General features: G+C 35.9%; 1 protein-coding gene across 11 annotated transcripts in view; it reads right to left on the bottom strand.

Annotated features, from left to right (window-relative positions):
• Positions 1 to 7,372: 7,372 nt before the first annotated feature.
• The window catches only part of LOC146001601 (uncharacterized), a 70,350-nt gene continuing 55,124 nt past the window's right edge, over positions 7,373 to 22,598 (bottom strand). For 4 of the 11 annotated variants that reach the window (XM_083139123.1, XM_083139126.1, XM_083139120.1 and 1 more), the window contains exons 2-4: positions 20,987 to 21,040; positions 13,355 to 13,401; positions 7,373 to 9,172 (exon numbers count right to left, since the gene is read on the bottom strand). In XM_083139123.1, the coding sequence (XP_082995249.1) occupies positions 9,133 to 9,172; positions 13,355 to 13,401; positions 20,987 to 21,040 (141 nt within the window). In that variant the 3' untranslated portion in view covers positions 7,373 to 9,132. Of the gene's footprint in view, positions 9,173 to 13,268; positions 13,420 to 20,986; positions 21,041 to 22,598 lie in introns of those variants that run through there. The other 7 variants (XM_083139124.1, XM_083139127.1, XM_083139121.1 and 4 more) reach the window with 5 other exon arrangements.

The raw sequence follows: 22,598 nt of genomic DNA, 5'->3' as shown, positions 1-22,598 counted from the left end.
GACGACCAAAGAAATCATCTTCATCCTGCTCCAAAAGGGTCAACATCCACCTCGAAAGTTCGCACCTTGTGCGTTTTTGAAAAGGAACCAGCAAGTGTGGAACCCAGCGAGCAGACACCTTTGTCATGTGCAATTTGATCTTCCAGAATAACACACTCCACTTTCTTCACATTGACAGCATCGTCTGTGCATGACGGCCTCCCACTTCTTGGCTCGTCTGTCAGTGACATGTGACAAGTTTGTAAATTCCTTTTCCACCTCGCAATAGTCTCATATGATGGGCAATCATCACCATCGACAGCTTTCATTTCATCATGTATCTGCCGGGCATTATTCCCCTTCAAATGCAGGAACTTTATCATACTTCGGGCTTCAATTTTATCCATCTCAAACTTTCCTCTTAATTCATGCGATTTATGAAAAAACAAAAAAACACAATCACTTGGTTTTTGCACTATTAGCTACATAGGGTTTAATACGTTTACTGACAAAAATTCACGCTTATAGCTAAAAAACTTCATGGTGATAGTCAAAACTTTACGATACCCCCTCGTATTTTACTTGCAGGGAGCCCCAGAGAACTGCGCTACATCACTGGCGGCGGTCCCAACCAGTTGCACCTCACCTTCAACATCACCACCACCATTCGCAAAATGTTTGCTGCCACCATGTGTACACTTTTCAGAAATTCAAACGATCATGGATTATGCTGTAGGCTAAACCATGAGAACACCCTATTCCATTTGCTATGCTCAGTGGCGAAGCGTGCTGTCTCTGGAAGGGTAGGCACAGGACGGAGCAGGGTTTGGGGGAGGGGAAGATGTGATTTTTTTAACAGTAGTATGTTAAAATATAGCCCCTAGAAAATAAAAGATAAGATATTGCCTGAATCTCGTCTACTTAAGTCGGGATAGTGATTGTAAAGGATAATGTAGTGATTAACGCTCTCGCCTTATAATCAAGAAGTAGAAGGTTCGATTCCTCCTGGAGGCATTGGTTCAGATACTACTTTAATCTAGTCTCGATTAGATATCTGAGAATAAAGGCACTTCTGTCTCGAAGGTCAGAAAAAAAGTGACAATGAGACTCGATGTTCTGACCACGCGTCACCCAATGAAAAAGCCGTTCTGTCAGGCCCTAGCCATCTTACATTTGTTAGATTAAAGGTGCTCGTAAAAATTATTTGCTACTTCAATAACAGTATTGTAAATGTTTCTCGCATTACAGAAATGGTTGGTTCACTTGATCGTCACTTAGCGTTTATTTCTTTTTAATGCTGACCTCCGCGGCAGATTGGTTATAACAGCGTGCTACGACAAGGGCCTCAGGTTCGAATTCCCACCTGGCATACGTGTTCTTCGTGAGTGTCCCTTCGTCAATGTCATCATATTATCGCTCATTCTCATCTTCCCAATTAGCCAAAAATGGCAGAAAGCCAAGTAAAATAAACTAAATCTATCAATCATTTCTTTTTAACTTTTTTATGCATATAATTCTTCAACAGGCGACTTTTTAAAAAAAAATATAATATGATTTAGAAAATGATGAAATGCTAAATGAGAACACTGACTGTGTAACACACCGACCAGAAAATTTCAGTAACGTGGATTTTCTCTATACGTTTGTTTGCATTGTACGTACTTTACCCCATTTTAAAAATAGCGCGTTTTCAGTTATGTCACTAATCATGAAAGGAAATTTCGTCTCAATATCCCTTTCCTCAAAGAAATAAAATACTTTCCCTCTCTGAATCGAAATTGGTGTGGGGCACATCCAGCAGCTAACACTTCGCGAAAAGCGGTTCCTCAAAAGAGCTGAAAGCACCAAACTTAACACTGGTAACCAACTTGCATGCATTATTTGCAGTTAGAATTCTAATAATGCCTACTTTGATAGGTTGGGAGGCCAGGCTTAGAGGTGTTAGCAACACATTTTCACTACACGTTAGCAGCTGGGTGTGCACAGCTCTGAATCTTCCATGGAAACACTACTTCAACAAGCTCTCTGCTCTGTACATCCACTGCCTGCTTCGTCACGCGCTCGTACACGATCGGCACTCTTCAGAAGTCAGGGAGAGGGGGTGAGAGAGAGAGAGAGAGAGAAAAGAGGCCGGCCTCTCAGGTTACATTACAGGCGAACGCACCCCTGAAATTATGCTTTCCCGCACGAATCACATAGGTTGTTATGGGACCAGCTGAGGCACTCTCGGGCAGGCCTCGCTGAATGCTCAGATACGGTTCCAGGCAGGGTTGCAAACTTGCGGTAATTATCGGAAGACCAAGAATTTCAGTTTTCTTTTATTAAGCGTCGTTTAATGAAATTTATAAATAATAAAATAATCCGGTATAGACAAATATATTAGGGTAGGCCCGGCCTCATAGGACGCTTCGCCACTGGCTATGCTGTGTATCTTCACTCACCTGTCAGCTCAAATCATGACCTCCACCTGTACCATCTCCACGTACAGTCACTATTTTTAAACAGCTGCCCATGCTTGAATCTGCTATAGTGACTGCCAACTGAATATCATCAAGCTGGATTGTGCTGCCATCTAATAACACCTTTATAAACTAGTCACTGCTATTTTCAGCTTTCCCACATCAGTTTGTCACCTATTGACTGACTTCCCCTCATATATTCATGGGTTTAGTATGGTCTCTATACAAATCCATAGTTTAGTTTCTGATGGTCAATAATTCTATTGGACGTTGGAAACACTTTTCTTTGTTGCATTTTTACATATTTTATGCCTTTTCTATCTTGATTAATTCCTGTGATGACTACGAGTGCTGACTTCATGTATAAATTAGTGGCCAGTAAGATAACAACAACCCAGCGAACTGAAGTGGAGTGATTTGTTTTGTACTCTAGCTTTCCCTTTGCGTGTGCCCGAGTACCCTTGCATTGCTATATGTATAACTTCCCTCCCTCGCTTCTTTGTCAAAAATATCAACATTAAATATTAAGTCTACTTTCTCTGTGTATTGTTTTTCCCTTCATGATGATACAAACACTTCGCACTGAATTCAACAATGTGTTGAAGAATGCCACACATTTTGGCAATGTAAGGGCAGGATTGCAGTCAACACCCCTTCCTCCCTTTTTCTACTTACTGTATTTTCCAGTGCATCGGGGGGGGGGGGGTCTTGCCCCCCCTTCTTTTTTTGTACACATTTGTGAAGAATTTACAGTATTTCAAATACCTAATTTGAATAGGAAAGAATAAGTAAGCAAGAACAAAGTAATTTAACTTAGAAGAGAGAAAATTTCCAGAAACAGAGTAATCAAAAACTGGCCATATAAGATGCACCCTGTTTTCCAGACCTACTTTTAAAGCGAAAAAAGTGCATGTTATATGCCGGCAAATATGGTAATTTCTTCTCTTTATGTCACTCCTTACACCCCCAAAAAAGAAACAGATTGAGTCTCAATGGGGTTGATAGAGTTCAAAGACTATGAAGGGATTGGAGCTTACATTTCTTTATTCCCCCTCTTCCTTCCTCTGTTTGGTCACAGCTAGATGGAGGGGAGGGGGAGAGAAAGAAAGGGCAGTACGAAAAGGAAACTGAAGTTTTCCTTTCATTATCTCTTTGTAGGTCATGACATACACAGATATCTTCCAAAAGATACAAGATCAATTTGGTATTACTCATTTCTCAATATGGTGTGATGGATTTTTTTTTTTTTTTTTTTTTTAAGGTTTTGTTACTTTTGGGACACACTTGGATATATTTTAATGAATAGTCCAGTTCCACACTGCGGCCTCGTGGTTTAAGGCATTAGGTTTTGGGCTTGGGCTATCGGTTGCATGCTGGTTCGCGTCTCCTTGCGAAGTGTAACAACTTTTCTCCTGAGATTTCGGGCAGTGAATGAGTCTGGTGGCCAACCACAATCATGAGGAAATTGGGGAGGTTAATGAGTAGCATAGTAGGTCATGGGAGGAAACCTACAACAAGAAGTGGGGGTTCATCATGCTGACCACATATCACCCCGTAACTGGTTGGATGATTGCCTACCTCTCCTGAGGCATGTGGGAGTGAGGTTGGTAGGTAGGCCTTGGCCCTCAAGGGCTGTTGCACGATGAGTTTTTATATTATTTTAATGAATTATTGTTGCTACCGACACTCGTCCAAAGTGTCATTAAATACTGATGTGTACTTTCAGGTGAATACAAGAATAGAAAATATAGCAAGTTGCAAGTCATTTTATACTAAAAATATAAACGAGACCATTTTCTTTTTACATACATTGTGATTATCATACACTTGTGTATACACATTGTAAAGTTGCAATCTAACCTATGTGCCATTTTTTATTGCTAAAATGTTAGATGTCTAAGCTTTTTCCATGTTACAATATTTACCACTGGTAAACAAAACTTTTTTTTCATATATTTTATACATTTAGCCTTAATATGAGAGTAATTGCTAATTATATATTATGCAAACTATTAAAACAAGCTTCTAAACCAGAATGTAAGTAAATTATTTAACCTTTTGAGTCCCAAGGCCATTTTCACAAGTAAGCCTCTCGGTCCAGAGCCGATTTTGAGCAAAATGCAGAGTTTCAATTAAATGAGTGTAGATCGGAGACTAACTGCCCTAGAGAGATGAGTGATATACCTTTGTACGCGGAATGAACCAGAGATTCAGACTATATGAAATTTATGCAAATTCGGCATATATGTGGCGGGGGGAGGGGCTAACTCTCAAAATTCCAAAATTTCGGGGAAAAAAATTTGGTTCCCCCACCCTCCCCCCCAAGAAAAAAGTACATGACAGTGTCGACATGCACATGGAAATGATCGCTGACATGTAAGGAACACAAAAATATTTGCATTATTATCATATGACCAATGTAACTTGAGTTGTACCCCCAAAAGGAATGGTCGGCACACCACTGATTCAAGCTTCAAAATGCAGCGGTACCTTGAAATGACTATAGCTCAGAAACTAAATGCCCTAGAGATATGAAAGATATACCGTTGTACGCAGAATGAATCACAGATTCAGACGATATATAATTTATGCACATTCGGCGTATATATGGAGGGGGAAAGGGGGGAAATCCCCTGAAAATACTTTTTTTTTTTTAAAAAAAAGGGGTTTTGCCCCCCCCCCCCCCATCCGCCCGCCCGAAAAAAAGGATATGAAAAGTTCAAAATGGACATAGAAATTATCGCTGGCATGTAAGAAACAGAAAAATATTTGCATCATTGTCGTATGATCAATGTAACTTGAGTTGTACCCCCAAAAGGAATGGCCACCGATTCAAGCTTCAAAATGCAGCGGTACCTTGAAATGACTATAGCTCAGAAACTAAATGCCCTAGAGATATGAACGATATACCGTTGTACGCAGAATGAATCACAGATTCAGACGATGTATAATTTATGCACATTCGGCGTACATATGGAGGGGGAAGGGGGAAATCCCCTCAAAAATACTTTTCTTAAAAAATGGTGTTTCCCCCACCCCCCGAAAAAAATGTCAAAATACACAAAATTTATGCAAATTTGGCATATATATGGAGGGGGAAGGGAGAAAACCCCCAAAAATTATTTTAAAAAATTGTCACTTCACCCAAAAAATGTCCTATCACTTGGGCACAAAATGACACCTACGCACAACATTCACGGACGAAAAGCTAGAACGCAGTGAAAAATGAGCACGGATTCTTGCAGCTGTTTGAAATTCTATTTTTAGACAATGCTTGGTAACCCCTGTCACAATTTGTGGACACTTGTGCTAAAAAAACAAAGGTTTCCTTCAGCGTGCTTCAAAATTCCATTCTCACAACGCAGATTCAGCAACCAGTCTTCCCCCACCGCCACCCCCTGCTTGCGCCCTCACGGAAAACTTTCATTTTGACATCGGATACTGATAAACAAGCTTCCTTCGGAAGCAGTTCACAGGCGGGAGTGAAAAGCATTGCTTTAGAACAACAAAGCCAGTGTTCCTTTGTTGGCAAAAATTTGACCTTGAAAACAGACGCAAAAGAAGTCCCTTTCCCCCTCCATTTCCATGAAGACAAAAAAAATGCAAAAAAAACATTTCTGTTAAATACATGTGTTAGGAACAATATATAAAAAAAAACTAGCCAAAAATAGAAAAGTTATAACGTAAAAACTACGACCTTGACACAGCGTCTCGATCGAGACGCTTGGGACCGTGAGGCTTACATTTGGGTATCTCAATCGAGATGCTTGGGATCCAAAAGGTTAAAGAACTTAAAGACTGTTTTATGTACCCCACTTATTGTTCTCCATCGCACCTTTCTGATTGTTTGAGTTTTCTCCCCAATTGCTTGGGCACAGGAGCCGAAGATTAAGTGGGATACTGTCGTGCTGCCTGTGGAGCCAGTTCCACTGCTGCAAACAGCGTTGGCAGGAGAAAACAGCTTATTTCCTTCATGCTTTCTATGCCATGCTTGGCAGAAGAAATGTGCAGGAAAATAGGCTCAATTTTATCAAAATATAGAAATGGCCAGAAAATTTGTAATTGTCATACTTCTGTCTTTGTTTTACTTGCATGACTGCATTGCAAGACTGGTGTTTTATTTCTATTACATCTAATTAATCTAGATGGGGTGTATAATAAATATATATAATAAATAAGAATTGTTTAAGCCAGGTTAAATTTTCAGAATATGCCATGGGTACCAACTTCCAATACATATTAAATTTTTATATGACATGACTACATATGTACCTAAGTGGGTGCTTGTGTACGTTATATACACTACTGTTTGTGAAAATTGCACCATCATAAAGAAATTAAATTTATTCTACATATTACTAATACCTAAGTGATTAAAGTTTCAGACCCACACAATCATATTACATGCAAAAAATCAGTTATCTTGTGAAGCCTCACAAGCTGCATGGTTGTGCTACACGTGCAAAAGTTTTCCATGCAATTTTAAAATGAATTTACAAACCATTCCATAGTGTTTTTCCATGCTAATACTCAAGTATTAAGTGTTAACTGCACTTGCTAACAAAGAAAAAAGTTTATTCAATATTGTTGAAAACAAATGAACAAAAATAAATTACAAGTACAATTCTTCTTGAGCATTGCCCACTTTTACTATTATGCTCCAGCATGAGAAAATTCAACAATTCAAAACTTGTGTTTTCTGAGTAATTATTCAATGTTTCAAATAACAAATGGCGTAAATGTGTAGTGACAGTATAGTGCATCTTCGAGCAGCATTTTAGCTTACATCCACCCACAAGGACTTTCTATTTTCTAAAACTTAGCAATGTTAACTGAACATTACCCACAATTTATTTTCCCAAATCTGGTACTAAATTCTAAAGGGCCACTCTTACTAACATTCAAGACAAATTACTAAAATGACAATAAAAGAATTCAGCAAAAAATACAAAACTTTATTTCATACTTTTTCCTTCATCAAAGACATACACAATTTTCTATGTATACCAGTTAGCTTGTTCTTCATTTCAATCTTGCATATTAAATCACTCCCATGGGAAACTTATTATTAATCAAAACCAAAGTGAATTTTAATATTGCTATGATATATGTCATGAAACCTGATAACTGTGCACTGTCAGAATAGATGTCTAAATTTATATTACTTTAAAGAAATGTAAAATTTTGCCCATTCCTAATAATTTGTACGATCTGAAGGGTTAACTAATATCTGTACTTATCCACCTCTTACGGTGCAAAAAGTACACAATTTGCTATATTTAAATTGCATCTGGCAGGGGTATAACTACAGGCTACCAAAATAATCATGAAAGTACATTCTACTACGAACTACTGAATACTGCGACAATGAATTTTATAAGCTGTATTAGCTCAGGTGACAACACAAATAAGGAAAAACTTCTGTTCCAGAAATACCACATCAACTGTACAAAGATTTTCGAGGTAAGTAATTAAACATGACACAAACAAAGTAAGTGTGTTACATAGGATATTCATAATTTAGCATAGCACATTTTGCAACAAGTTCCAATAAAGAGCTAAATTAAGGTACGTGTGTGTGAGAATGGTGTATGTTACTAACAAGGAAGTGAAAAATTATCTGTACATAATTCGGATATAGCTTTCACCATAGACAATTAGATAAATAGTTTGCAGATCTGAAGCATTTGTTCAAAATTGCAATACACACATAAATTATCTGATATTTAATCTTTGAAGGCAACTATAAGTTAGTAGCCAGGATAAGTTTGAATTTGTTACATGGGGGACTCTTCAGTAGATCATTGATTGACATAGTATAGACGGCAACAAGAACAAAAAATATATATATGTACATATATATATATATATACGTATATAAAACTTCATCATATAAATAACTACATCTCGCACATTTCTTGATTCTATCATTTATGTCACAAAGCAGGCTGGATCTGCTGTGGATTCTGAGGTAAAGTAATAGAAATGCAGTGAAGCTGCTACCGATGGTGATCATTTTCATTTTGACAAACTGTCTGTAAGGTGCTCTCATTGGTGCTTATGACTTAGTTTGAATTGAAATCATTACAATCTCCAGTTCATTTTGTTTATTCAGTAACTAAATAACTACTTGCAAGAAAATAACACAAAAGGTATCTGCAATCTGTCAAAAAATGTGATAATTTAAAAACTGAAGGTCTAGAAATATTCACCACCACTACATCTTGACATTTACCTTTCAATAACCTATTTCATTCATATTTTTTAAAAATATATTTTCTTTTTCTTGTTTTCTCACTATTCTACCAAACTCATTCGGAATTATGGAGCCAAGTTAAGTTAATGTATATGCCAAGTTAACCAAAATTATCCATTTACAACCCAATTTTAACCTTGAATTGAACATTATTTACATAAAGGACAGGAAATATTCCATGTCTACTACGATCATATACCCTAATAAATTATGTCACTGAAAAATTCATTTGTAATTACTGTTTAAAGTAAAATAAATTATTTTTGAATCAAAGGAATCATCAAAAGACACAATTTAATTTCAAGATTATCTCACAGTGTTTTGCCCACACATACATACAGAGTCAAGTTCACATTTTCACTCAAATCTTCATACTTGGTTACAGATGTGCACACCATTACTTATGTAACTGAGGATGCATTGTGCCCCCACAATTGACTACCGCTGGCGGATTTCATTATACACATGCCGTATAAACCTGCAAAAAGTACAACACAATATAAAGGCATCATTAAGCTGTGTATAACAGCAGCAATTAATTTCAACATAGAGGTCATTGCACAATTTGCTTAACAGCATATGCCATATATTTTTAAAAATATAGATTTTATTTCATCTACAGTAGCATGAGTCCCTGAACTTATTCGTCTGTAAGACCAATTGAGTCATTCATCACTAAAGAAATTTATTAAAGTAAAATCTTTTTATTGCAAAATGAAGTTATAAACTTTCTTACCTTTTTAGATTTTACATTTCATAGCAAAATAGGGCAGAAAGGTATTCAGTTCAGGGTTGGCATTTTGCCCAGGTTTGTTCGAAATCAGCTAAGACAAAAAAACTGAAAAAACCCACGTGGGGAAAACTGAGCTGGGCCCATCCAGGCCAATCCTGATTCAGTTGGTCTCTTCAAAACTCATAAAAGTAACACTGCAGGAGCTAATGCAATGTTTGGTATTTACAGCAAAAATGAAATATGCATAAGGTTAGTTACTAGTCTTAGAATATAAACATTACATGCTTTGACACAGTAAATGTGGCGAAATATTCTTAAATGTGAAAATGTACTTACCTTTTTTGATTCTATTAAATTCGGTTGTCTCCATCACAATCCATATGGGTACATTTCACATCCTTAAGAATATTACACAAATCCTACATTGCAACTCTACAAAATCAACCTACCATTATGTTATTTTCTAAACCACTTCTAGATTAATTCATACTTTTCTAAATCACTTCTACATTCATTCATACTTGCAAAAACAAGAAACACACATTTATTACACAATCTGCCGAGGCACACACAGGATAAATCGGGACACATTAACTGGAAAATGTTACCCGCTAGCACTGGTAATTAAATTCAAAATTATATTTTCTGATACAGACACCACTAACAATAGCAGATTCTGATCCACTGCTATTGATGCTCCTAAATCCTGGTTACTGCACAAAGTAATGCATATGACTAAGGAGTCAAAACCTTTTTTAACTCTCACATACTAGCTGCAAAAAGGTCAGACTACTTATAATGTTTCAGCATTTCTCACACCAACCTTCTTGAACTTCACAAGTACAGGTACAAAATACAGGGTGTTTAAAAAAGAATGACCCAATTTTAAAACATTATATTTAGCGATGAAAACAAATTACAAATATGGAACAAAGTGCAAAATACTCATAAAATGATTTTGCAATGTTATTACAAGTGCTATATGTGTCCTCCATCAGCCACACGGACATCAAGTCAATAGCTAAATTCATCCCACACTTTTTGCAAGGTAACTTCTACTGTAGTCACTGCTGCTGATTTCCTGTGTTTGAGTTTGTCTAAGTTACGAGTTAACGGTGGAACAAAAATACATTCCTTCACGTATCCCCACAAGAAGAAGTCGCATGGGGTCATGTCTGGAGATCTTGGAGGCCAAGAGTTTTGGGCATTGTCTCGGAGTCTCATGCTCCCTATCCAGCGTTGAGGCAGTGTGTGATTCAGGAATCGTCGTACGTTGTTGTGCCAGTGTGGTGGGGCTCCGTCCTGTTGAAATAAGAAATCATCAGGGTCCTCATGAAGTTGTGGAAAAAGCCAGATCTGCAGCATTTCAAGATAGCTCACTCCAGTCACTGTGTTTTCCTCAAAAAAAGAATGGGCCATAAATTTTGGTGTGAGAAATTGCACAAAAAAAGTTTAATTTTGGTGAATCTCGCTCATGCTTTACAATTGAGTGAGGGTTCTGGAGCCCCCATATCTGAACTTTATGACTGTTAACTTTACAGTGTACATGAAATGTAGATTCATCACTAAAAAACAGCCGCGGTAAAAATCTGTCTTCTTCCATGTCCACTAAGAGAGCATTGCTAAACTCTAAAAGCTTGCACTACTTGTAATCGGTATGGTTTATAGACCAAACATTGCCTTAACACATGCCAGACAGTCGTATGAGGAATTGTAAGTTCTCTGCTGGCACGGCAAGTAGACTTTAGTGGGCTTCGCTCAAACGCTTGCTGAATTCTTCGCACACTTTCATCAGAAGTGCGAGGTCGACCTGGACTCTGACCCTTGCACAAACATCCTGCTTCTTGAAACTGGCGATACCAACGACGAATGTTCTTAGGCAAAGGTGGATCAATCCCAAAATGCTGACGAAAAGCACGCTGGACTGTAATCACTGACTCAGTCTTGCTAAACTGCAGAATGCAAAAAGCCTTTTGTTGAGTAGTTGCCATCTTGCAACAGATTGAGGTTATGGACAGGTTCAACGGCAGAGTGGCTCTAGCGGCGATTCCCTAAATTGTAGGCCATGCTCATTCGAGCAACACAAGTTTCATTCATGGGATGTCCATCGTTCCATAACTATAACGTTTTACAATCAGGACATTCTTTTTGAAACATGGTGTATTAGTGAAATTAGTAAAAGGTAGAAGGTAGAAAATATAAAGGAAATTGGTACTCCGTTTACTTGTTCACATGGTGTGCTGGCTGCGGTTCTTATATTTTTTAACCTGTTTTTACCCTTTACTAATTTTACCAATGTTTTAAACCTCCACTTGTGAAATTTCATAAGAAGATAAGTACTGAAAGACAAATGTTTTAAAAAGAATAGTACAACAAGAACCATACTTAAGTACTTTGACCTTCTCACAACTTACTTATTGTATTAAATATGATGGAAAGAGTCAAACCAGCAGTTCCTAACAAAATTCCTGCCATTGTGAAAAAGTTAAGGGAGAAATCAATGATAGTGGTGTACTCAGGAGATATGCGACTGCCAATACTTTGAATAACAGCCAAGACGAAGAAACTTGTCCTAACTTTTTATTCATTTTAGTAAGCATTTCTTGAAATTTGTTTTACTCTCAGCCTGGCAATCATGAATAAACAAATACATATAATGTAAATAAGTTTCGCTATTAAGCAAAATACTTCTACACTAGCTAGGGAGAGTGCAAGCTGTGAGAAACCATTAATTGGATTTCATTCATTAGATGTTGCCCATATCAAGCTTATTTTTATGCATTTCATTTTAATAAATTTAAATTTAACCGATGGTGTAACAGCCCATGTGGCCAGTGCCTACCTACCAACCTCACTTTCTCTAGAGATGGGAGATCTTCCAACCAGTTACAGGGTGACGTGGTCAGCATGATGAATCCCCAGTCATCGTCGTAGGTTTTCTATGACCGGGTTATGCTACTCATTCATAGCTCCCCAATATTCTCACAATGGTGGGTGGCCACCGGTCCAATACACAGGCCAAAATATCAGGAGAAAAGTTGTTACACTTCCCCCAGGAGACTCGAACCTGTGCATGTACTGTAGCCGGAGCCGAAAGCTTGCACCTTAAACTGCATGGCCATGGTGAAGGACATTATGTTATTCAATGTTTGGTTTCAACAAATGTGTAATTTCATCACAATGTTTTCACAAATGTCTGAAAATGTATTGATGCAGAACACACTATTTTATTCCTGTATATTGTACAGAAAAAGTACTAACATGTGTATTTGTTACGCAAACTTCTCAACTTTCTATTGTTCATAACAATGAGTCATATCGTGCAAATTTTACACGCTCTCTTAATTTTCTCATTTAGCCATTGTCCATGAGAATTACTGTCATTACAAGCACATATTCATTAATGCTTCAGGTCATGTGTTGTGGCTAACCTCTGTGGCAGAGTAATTATCACAGTGCGCTTCAACACCAGGGATCCAGGGTTTGAATTCTGGCCTGAGCACGAGTGTTCTTTGCGAGTGTCTCTTCACCAATTTCATCATATCGTCACTCATCTTCATTCTTGATATTAGCCAAAAGCATCAGAAGAGCAACATTTAATAATAAAAAATCAAATAAATAAAACCAATCACACATTAGGGAAATATACCAGAACCAAAGTGGCAATTGTGGGTAGTCCTTCATACAAAGCAATCAAATATCAGACAATACAGCAGGAACAAGGATTGAAGGTAGAAAGGTGGAATATTGTATTATGACATCCTTCTTCTGAAATGCACCATGGGAAAAAGGAAGGCACATGCTCATGCATTAGGAATGGTGAAGTATCATCACCACTCACCACACAACTGCCCAATCCTCTCTCACAGCTCACAATCACACCTCTGATTCTACTTTTCACTAGGTTTCTTATGTGTCTCTGCATACTCTTTTAGCCTCTGCCACAGCTGAGAAGGCTCATCAACTCTTGGAATCTGAAATGAGTATTAAAACTACAATTTAATTACAGCATGAAATCAAGAAACATACAGAATAAACAAATACCTGTTGCAGAACAGCCTTTGAGAGCCAGGGTCTATATACATATATGCCTCAACAGAGGTGGGCATTCATCCAACCAGTTACGGGTTGAAGTGTGCTCAGCACAATGACTGCTCAGTCATTGTTGTGGGTTTCCATGACCAGGTTATACTACTCATTCATAGCTCTCCAATTTCCTCATGATGACGGGTGGCCACAGGTCCCATACACTGGCCGAAATCTCAGGAGAAAAGTTATGGTTTCACCAGGAGACTCGAACCAGCATGCATTCTGTAGTCCAAGCCCAAAGCCTGATTGGTGCGGCCAAGGTGTGGGACAAATAAAGAGAATGGTGTGGGAATTAATTGTGCCTTAAGCAAGTGAGATCATTAAGTTGTGGATTACTGGGATGAATTTTCACTTATGTTTTCTGAAGTCCACAATAAATATGTGCTCAAAATTTCTGCAACCCAAATTGCAAAAATATTAAATGTGAAGTGAATTTTCTACAACTATCACTGACATGTTAATAGCATGCTTTTTTAAAATGATTTTGAGAACAAATTATATTACAATTATATTGACGAAAAATTTAAACAACTTTTGAAATTATTGATTTGAATCTACTAGATCTTGGATCTTTATTCCTAACGTCACTCTTTGTCACCTTAAATGAAGGAAGGTCTATTGTTACGCAGATATTGCTGCTCATGGGATTTGAGCCAAGAAGTCCAGTAAGGTACATAAGAGCCAGAATGGTTTTTTTTTTTTGCAAAAGCCCTTAGAGTTTGAAAAAAAAATTTAAAAAAGCCTGGACAGGGATTAAAAAGAACACAACTGTTCAGAATAAATCAAGATGTCTGACAGCGATGCATCAATATTTATAAATGTAAAATTATTACATTTCTGGAGCCTGCCTCTCTCCAGAAACAACCCATTCATTTATGCAAGGACAAAATCAAAATTCTTGAAAAATCTGAAAAATTGTCAATGTTATTTTTGTAGGTTTTATAGGTTCACACTAAAATATTTCACAGCTCGAGGGAGGGACCAAGGCTCCCTTGGATACAGGCTTGAAACAGAGCATGACGCAGTAAGAAGAAAAATACATGCAATAAAATCACTCAAGATCAGACATAAAAATCACCAATGGCATAATCAAACAGAATGAATGAGTGACAGGAGATGATCCAAGCAAATATCATTTGTAAGTAACATGACTCACAGGTAAAACAGCAGAAGTGGAAAATCAGGTGACATCATGGCTGGCTTGGTAGCTCGGTAATGGTATGGTATGTTAGAGATCTAGGTACGAGTCCTGGTCAAGCATTTCTCACTCAAATTTCTACAAAGTATGTACATGTCCTCTCTGTGTGTGTGCCAATCATAAGGTAAAAGATTACTTGCTGGGTACCACCATGGATGTCTGAAGCATTTTTTCAGGGAAGGGCAAGCAAGGTATTTCTTCAAAGGGGGGGGGGGGGCAAACAAGGCATCTTTCTCCCAACAATAGTGTTGCCCCCTCAAAAAATATTCCTTCAGTTTTAAGTTATCATGCTCCTGCAATGTCCTTATAATAATAATAATTAACATAAAACACTGTGACTGAAACAAAATTATATGTATGAAATATGTTATTCTCAGTTGATATTCATTTCTCCAGATGTCCGCGGGTAGCATACCTGATTCAGGAGACAGCATGATTATCAGCAAGTCAAAGCTGCCAATGACTTTAGTGGGAAATTGTGAGTCTACCTAGCACAATAATAGTGCCAGGTGAAAAAGAAAGTTGGGCCATTTCATCTCAAATCATACACGTAAGTAATAAATGTGTCATCTTCGAATTTCAAAATCAGCTAAAAAAATATATATATATTATAGAACCACATGATACATGTCCAAAAATAAAATATTTTTCTTTTCTGTTGATTTGTTACAGTGTTACAAGCTCACAAAGAAAGACACTACTTGATTAAAAAAAATACTAAAGGGAAATAATGCAATTTTCAAACCACTATAAATCACAAACCAAAAATGGTAGAGACTTGAAGTTTCTTTTATTTGAAAGATTGTTCAAAGCACTTCCAAAACCTTATTAAGGAATATATTTATGAAACCCTCTTCAACTCTAAAATTAAAAATCAAATTACTCAAATTTGAATTATTTTCAAAAAGTGAAGAAACACAGGACATGAATTTTGTTGTGATAATATAATATGGGAACTGGGCTAACTATTTGCAATGCAATTTCTGCTCTAACTTCTAACGTTATGTAGAGAAATCTTTGAAAAAAATGGGAAAAAATCCATTTTGACCTTTCTTCAGAAATCATTTTCTCAAAAACACCCATCTCAAAATTTCTGATAATCATACAATATAGTCTTTGGTTACTGTACTTGCAGGAGGTGAAACCAGACCTTGCAATATTTTTGTGTGTAACCGGGCAGAATTTTATAAAAAATGTCCTTTATGTTCCATATTTTTTTTATTTTTACTGTAAAATATGTTACATTGGCAACACTTTTCTAACTGCTGCTTATCAGGAAACCTGTAAAGCATCAAATATATTATTGGTAACATGCACGCTCACACCTGTGTGTGCATGGGTGTGTAGTGGTGAGAAACTGCTTAAAACAGGGTAATTCCATACCACTTTGACCAACCCCGTCGCATATTTTTTTAATAATATTAATAATTTAATAACTTATTTCTATATCCTTCAAGTGTTCAAATCGACATTTCAGGCTTGTGTTTAGATCTGTTGGCCATTTTTAATGTATCACATGCGGTAATTTTACTGTTTTCAGACATTTATGAAAATTGTTATAACTTGTGTTGCATAATTTCATATGCATGATCCAAAATTAATTTTCTTCTGAAATAAATGCTCATTACAAAGAATTTTCTACATAACATTAGAAGTTAGATCAGAAATTGCATTGCAAATAGTTAGTCTAGTTCCCATATTATATTATCACAGCAAAACTCATGTCCTGCGTTTCTTCACTTCCCAAAAAAAAAAAAAAAATCAAATTTGAGTATTTTGATTTTTAATTTTAGAGTTGAAGAGGGTTTCATAAATATATTACTTAATAAGGTTTTGGAAGTCCTTTGAACAAGCTTTCAAATAAAAGAAACCTCAAGTCTCTACCATTTTTTTTTTTATCAAATAGTGTCTTTCTTTGTGAGCTTGTAACACTAACAAATCAACAAAAAAGAAAAATATATTATTTTTGGACATGTATCATGTGGTCCTTTAACATAGTTTTTTAAGCAAAATCCGTGATGGTGAGTTGACAGCACCTGTATGATTTGAGATGAAATCACCCAGTCTTGAAAATAAATACAACATATAGTACAAAAATTCAATTTTCACAAACGGTCATTTTACAGCCCGAAAACAAGCACAAATAACCAATTTAGAGAGAAATTCCTCTGGCAGTTTCCTGCTCCATTTAGTTAGAGATCTGTTCATGTTTTATCCCTTACTGAAAAGTAAACATTTCTATTTTTGCCGAATTTTTCGTCATTCTGGATGGTGGGTGGCCGCAGGTCCCATAGACAGGCCAAAATCTCTGCAGGAGACTCTAACCTGCGTGCGTTCCATAGCTGGTGCCAAGAGCTTGCACCTTAGACTGCATGGACATAGTGCGGGACCACCCTGTATATATGTGGGAAAAAAAAGATGCGAGGACTAAGAACATATAAAATAAGATGGACGCAGGAAATAAAATAAGATGGACGCAGGAAACACTGATCAGACAAAATGTCTAAAAAATAAATAGCAGCTTGGCTGTATTCTTGGTAAAGTGAACAAACACTTTAATTCGTTTATGTGAACCAAAGAGCTTATATAACAAGAGACCTCAATCGGGCTCGAGAAGCATCGTATGTAAATCCCTAGTTGTTTGGCATTTACTAAACAGATGTCTCTCTCTTAGACAAAAGAACCTTGCTGAGCGGGACCTCCGAAATGGGCATCAATTTGCGAGGCGGATAAATGATAACATCAAACGACTGATCCTAGGTTTTGGTGAAATACACCAATCGAATGAGCTAGGAGTTCGAAGAGGAGATCTTGTAAACTTATTCATTTCAGAGTAAGAATCACGTAAATTTGAGCTTTCGTGTATAATACTAAACTCAATTACATGTTATGTTAGTGCTAGAAATGTTTGTGTTTCATTAGCGCAAACTACGAGAATTTGTGAACTCAGCTGACTGGTAATGTTGATTACATGGATGTCCAACGTGTAACTACTAATAATATTCCTTTATTTAACACGAAAGAAAAATGTTGATTGCTATTTGTATATCTGCATTATTGTGCATACGTTGTCGGAAATTGTGAAGTTCGAAGTGTAAAGGTCATGTTTTTTTCTCCTAGACACAGAGGATATTCAGTTCTTCTTCAATAATGCATTATATTCCGGTTTACAAGCATTATGTGCACTATGATAAACATGACATGAAATAAATATGTCCATCAATGAAATTTTGCAACGTCGTTCAATTTTAATAGCCTATTTTACAAATATATGGTAGATAATTTTGTACCTTTGTACCCAGTGTGAACAATGGATGTTATATTTTCCCCTTGTAAAATCTTTCTGTCAAAAGCAGCAAGATCTTTATGATTATTTTGATGTAGTTACTGAACTTAAAAAAAATTGTACTCGTGTCACATAACAGCATTTAAAATATCTTGAAATGTAAAAGAAATTCTGTAGAAAAGTTCATAAAGTTAAAATTTGCTATTTAAAGAATAACAATTCGTACCCTTGCACAGTCAGTCAATGTGATTAGTAACTTATTTGCATTATTTTTATTTATGTTCCATATGAAAGAGTAGGAGAGCAAGCCTGTTCTAAATGTCACAAGTAGAAGGGGAAAATATAATTATCAACTTATATCAGTGAATTTAAATTTATATCTACATACTCTCGAATTCGTAATCTGGCTTAAGTTTAGATTCATTATACACACACCTATTTTGCATTGATACATGTCCATGTACAGTTAGAATTAAACTGTACTTCCTAAAACTTACAATCTATCCTGAATCCTGAAAAATAACTTGCATCACGTATTGACTCTTGATTTTTACCATTATTTAGCTTGTCTACCGGAAAGGAATATAAATTATAAGGATTTTAGAATAAGATATTCCTCTAACAATATTCTCCACATAGTACATGAGACCTACTGTGATCTCTTGCTTTTGGCTTTGGATTTCGTAAATAAAGTAAGTTACTTTCAATAATATTCTCAGCGTGTTTCATTTTCCGTGGGGTTGTAAATTCCTTCTCATAGGTTTGAATTAGTCTGTTATGTCATTCATGTTTGGTGTTCTTAGCATCCACGTATTCCGAACAGTTTATGCTTGTTTGTTACATTTCATTGTACACTTTCTCTCTTTGTCCGCACGTGTGTGTATACCACATTTCTCGAAAATTAAAAAAATAATTCAAAACACACACGGGTATTACGTTTCCAAAGATGAAAAGTTTATTTAATATGAAAGTCCAATCTTACAAGCCACGGCTGTTTTTATGGGAAAATAATGGGAAGAGTTCAGTTTTCAGTAGTTCAAGGATAATAAAATTGAAATGCCTGAATTATAACTAATAACTATTATCATGGATGTTATTCACTAATCGTAAACTGGTTAATAATTACATTACTATTGAATTTAAACAGTTGTCAATGAATATTTCTAAACAGCTCACTGTACATACAGATGTGCACTAATTATATTAACATTTACAATATTTTCCATTATGGACATTGAGATTTTTATTTACAAAATTTTCAAATTATATATCTAAATATCTGGGGTGTAAGGGGTGATCTTCCACGTAGTACACCCAACTGTCAATCTCACTTCCACATAGTATACCCTGGACTGCATGCTGCAGACGAACGAGGCTCTGGCAACTGGCCCTATGGCCAGTATAATTCTGTGTGTTGTCCTGTATTTTGTCCCTATGTGTGTTGAGTGTCCGTTTACAGCCTCAGCTTTTAACAGAAGTCAGAATATTTTAAGATTTTAGTTATGCAACGTTAAGAGTTTGTATTTGTAACAGTAAAGGGCTTGACCCGTATAATGTGACGGGTGCAAAATAGCTTAACTGTCTAAGTGCTGACACACCCAAAATTTTAAAACCAAGTTCCAAATATCTGTGCATTTTCAATAGTTTTCAAAAATTTTGCTATTTTACAGTTTATTTTTAACGTAATGAATACTGTTCTAGTTATTCTGAAGAAATTAATAAAATAGAATTATTGTACACCATTCAAAGTATTTTCAAAATGATTTCAGATGTTAAATTGATTAGATCAACTGTTGATGCGATTATACGATTAAAGCAAAATGTTTATCAAAGCAATGGGAGGGGTTTGGACCTATTAAACCCCTCCCTTATATACAGCCATGCTACAAGCTTTTTCCTCATCCTCCTGTACGTAAACATTTACAAAATTACTTTGCGTATGGATATCGGACCGTAAATTGTTATTATACAGCAATTAAATAGCAATTATATACGAACGTTGGAATTCTTTACGAATTTAGAGTAACTTTCAAATGTAGAATAAAATTTTATCTATATCGACTTTTTTCAATTCATAATTTCAAAAGTGAATGTAGATTATAAATTTTCTAATGTTGTGTATTGTTTAAAGCAATGGAATTCTGTTGTGTTGATTCGAAGGAGGTGGTAAACTATACTTATTGATGTGGATTTCAGTTCATTATCGTCGTGGTGTGGAGAACAATGGGAATAAAAATAGTGATTAAATTCACCTACTGCTTCCTTTAGCGTCGGGTATATGAGTACGATACGTGTTTCGTGATGTATTGAAACAAGTTTTGAGCACAAAAAACGTAAATTGTCAATCTGCTGCGCCAGCTAATAAACGATGCAAGTGCAGCTGTCCTTTTGCAGTAGCGACGATTGTGACCAGCGGCGGTTGGAGGTTCTGAATTAGATGAAGAGCTAGTAGGAAGAAATTGAGAAAATAGAGAAAATTAAATCAATAGTTATACGTATGTATTATAAAATGGGGGTTCTAACAAAATAAACCACTATAACCATTTTCTATTAAGTACTATGTGTAACTATTGATCTAATTTTCTCTATTCCTCCATCTTCCTACTAGCCCTTCAACTAATTCAGAACCACCATCCGCTGCTGATCGTGACCCGGTTCTCCGGCAGGTGCCATTTTGAAGAAAAAAGTATCAGCCAATCACAATTGAATGTTTAGAACCCTTTACCAAAGGTGGCAGGATTGTGCACGTCATACGCTTTGATATATGGGTTTTTCGACAAATGAGGACTCTTGTTATATACGCTCTTTGATGTGAACCTTTCCTGAAATTAAGCAGATTTTATGCAAGCCTAAGGTACCACAATCTCCATAATTTCACTGGATCTATCTCATCTTAACAAATAAAATATACAAAATAAGAAAATCCACTTGGACTCACTTTGTGTTAAAGTAATTTAGAAAATATATATTTTAAAACAAAGCTTACCTCATAATTCTGAGTAATGTAGATACCTGTATACACACCAGCACCAAATGTCAACTGCAAAACAAAAGAGAGAAGACAATTACTTTACAGTTATAATTGGAATTTCTTCTTACATATTATAATTGAAGGGCTCGGGTGTAAAACATGGTAAGTGACATTTTGGTAATTTTTTAATTACAAAGTAAAATGTGCCATCCATTCAATTTTTGAGTGAATTTACCATGTCATACAATTTGCATTGGTCAGTGAAGCCTTGTGAAATTGGTAAACACAACACAAAAACAATTTATCTACAGTATAGCTTCTAATAACCTTTTCTCTTAATGAACTCAGAAATGACCAAAATGTCACTTAACCATGTTTTACACCAGAGCCCTTCAATTAACAATTAAGGATGGAGCTAATAAATATGTTAATACTGCTTATTGTTCAACAGTGGCATATCAGGTTTTGTCAATATTAATTTTACCAAAGAAAAATTTTTGTGAACTGCCTGTAAAATGTTTCTATCTGGATTATGACATTTTTGTGAAGTTTTAACAAGAATACACTAATTATATATGAAGGGAAAAATCGTATATAGAGTTGTTTCAACTTGTATAGTGGGACTCAGTATTCAATGTGGTACATGCTTTTCATTTCCCATGTTTTAAGTCTGATATTATATAAATAATTACTTATCATTTAAGATTGCTTTACAAGATGGATTTTATATTAACCATCTTTCAGATTTGTAATTTTCCACAAAAATACAGCTATTGAGTTTCTAATGTAGGGATACACTGATCAAGATCTGTACTATATGTGTACCATTTTATACTGGCTTGGTACAAAACAGATTTTATATAAATTTTCCTTTGAACAAGTGTTCTTGGGTTACCAGCCAGGTTAAATCGGCATTAGCTTCCAATGTTTCGAGTGTATACATTGCTCTCATCATTCCCTGGCTGGTAACCTGAGAACACTTGTTCGAATCACATCGCCAGGAAAGCCACAATTCCTATAAATTTTCCTATCAGTCCATCACTATTACACCATTTATAACTAGCGCTCTGAAACAGAGACGAACTATATACATGTATATATTTTTAAACAAATGACTTGTTGCTTCAATTGTGTTCATATTATTAAAAAGGAAACGGGAAAATATGAAATTTGAAAAAAATTCATCAATTAATGAAACTAATGGACTATTATGTGATTTGGTAACACAATACTTCAATAAAAGCCTTTTGTAAAATACAAGAATAATAATATATTACGAACACAAAAGAGGCAGTGCTAATAAATTGATATTATTACACTCTGCGGCAAAAAAGAATCGCCTCCTAGTGATAAAATCTAATATTTTCTTTCAAGCAGTATGTTTTTTTTAAATTATTTTTACAATTGTACATACTGTACGTAATTTTAACATTTTCTGATATTTTACTTACTCTAACAATGAAGGTGATAATGAAGAAATCAACAAAGAAAGCGGTTAGTTGATTAAATTGTTAAGCTTTATGGCCTTTATTGCCTTTCCCTATTGTTAAGTTACCTATGTTTAGTTTCTTTCAAAATATCAACTTTCTTTCCATTGTTTCAAGTACGTTTACGACAGTTTGGGGGT

Source organism: Lepisma saccharinum, chromosome 17, assembly GCF_977018435.1.
Source record: "Lepisma saccharinum chromosome 17, izLepSacc3.1, whole genome shotgun sequence".
Classification (NCBI taxonomy): domain Eukaryota; kingdom Metazoa; phylum Arthropoda; class Insecta; order Zygentoma; family Lepismatidae; genus Lepisma; species Lepisma saccharinum.
This window is presented reverse-complemented; position numbering and strand designations above follow the sequence as displayed.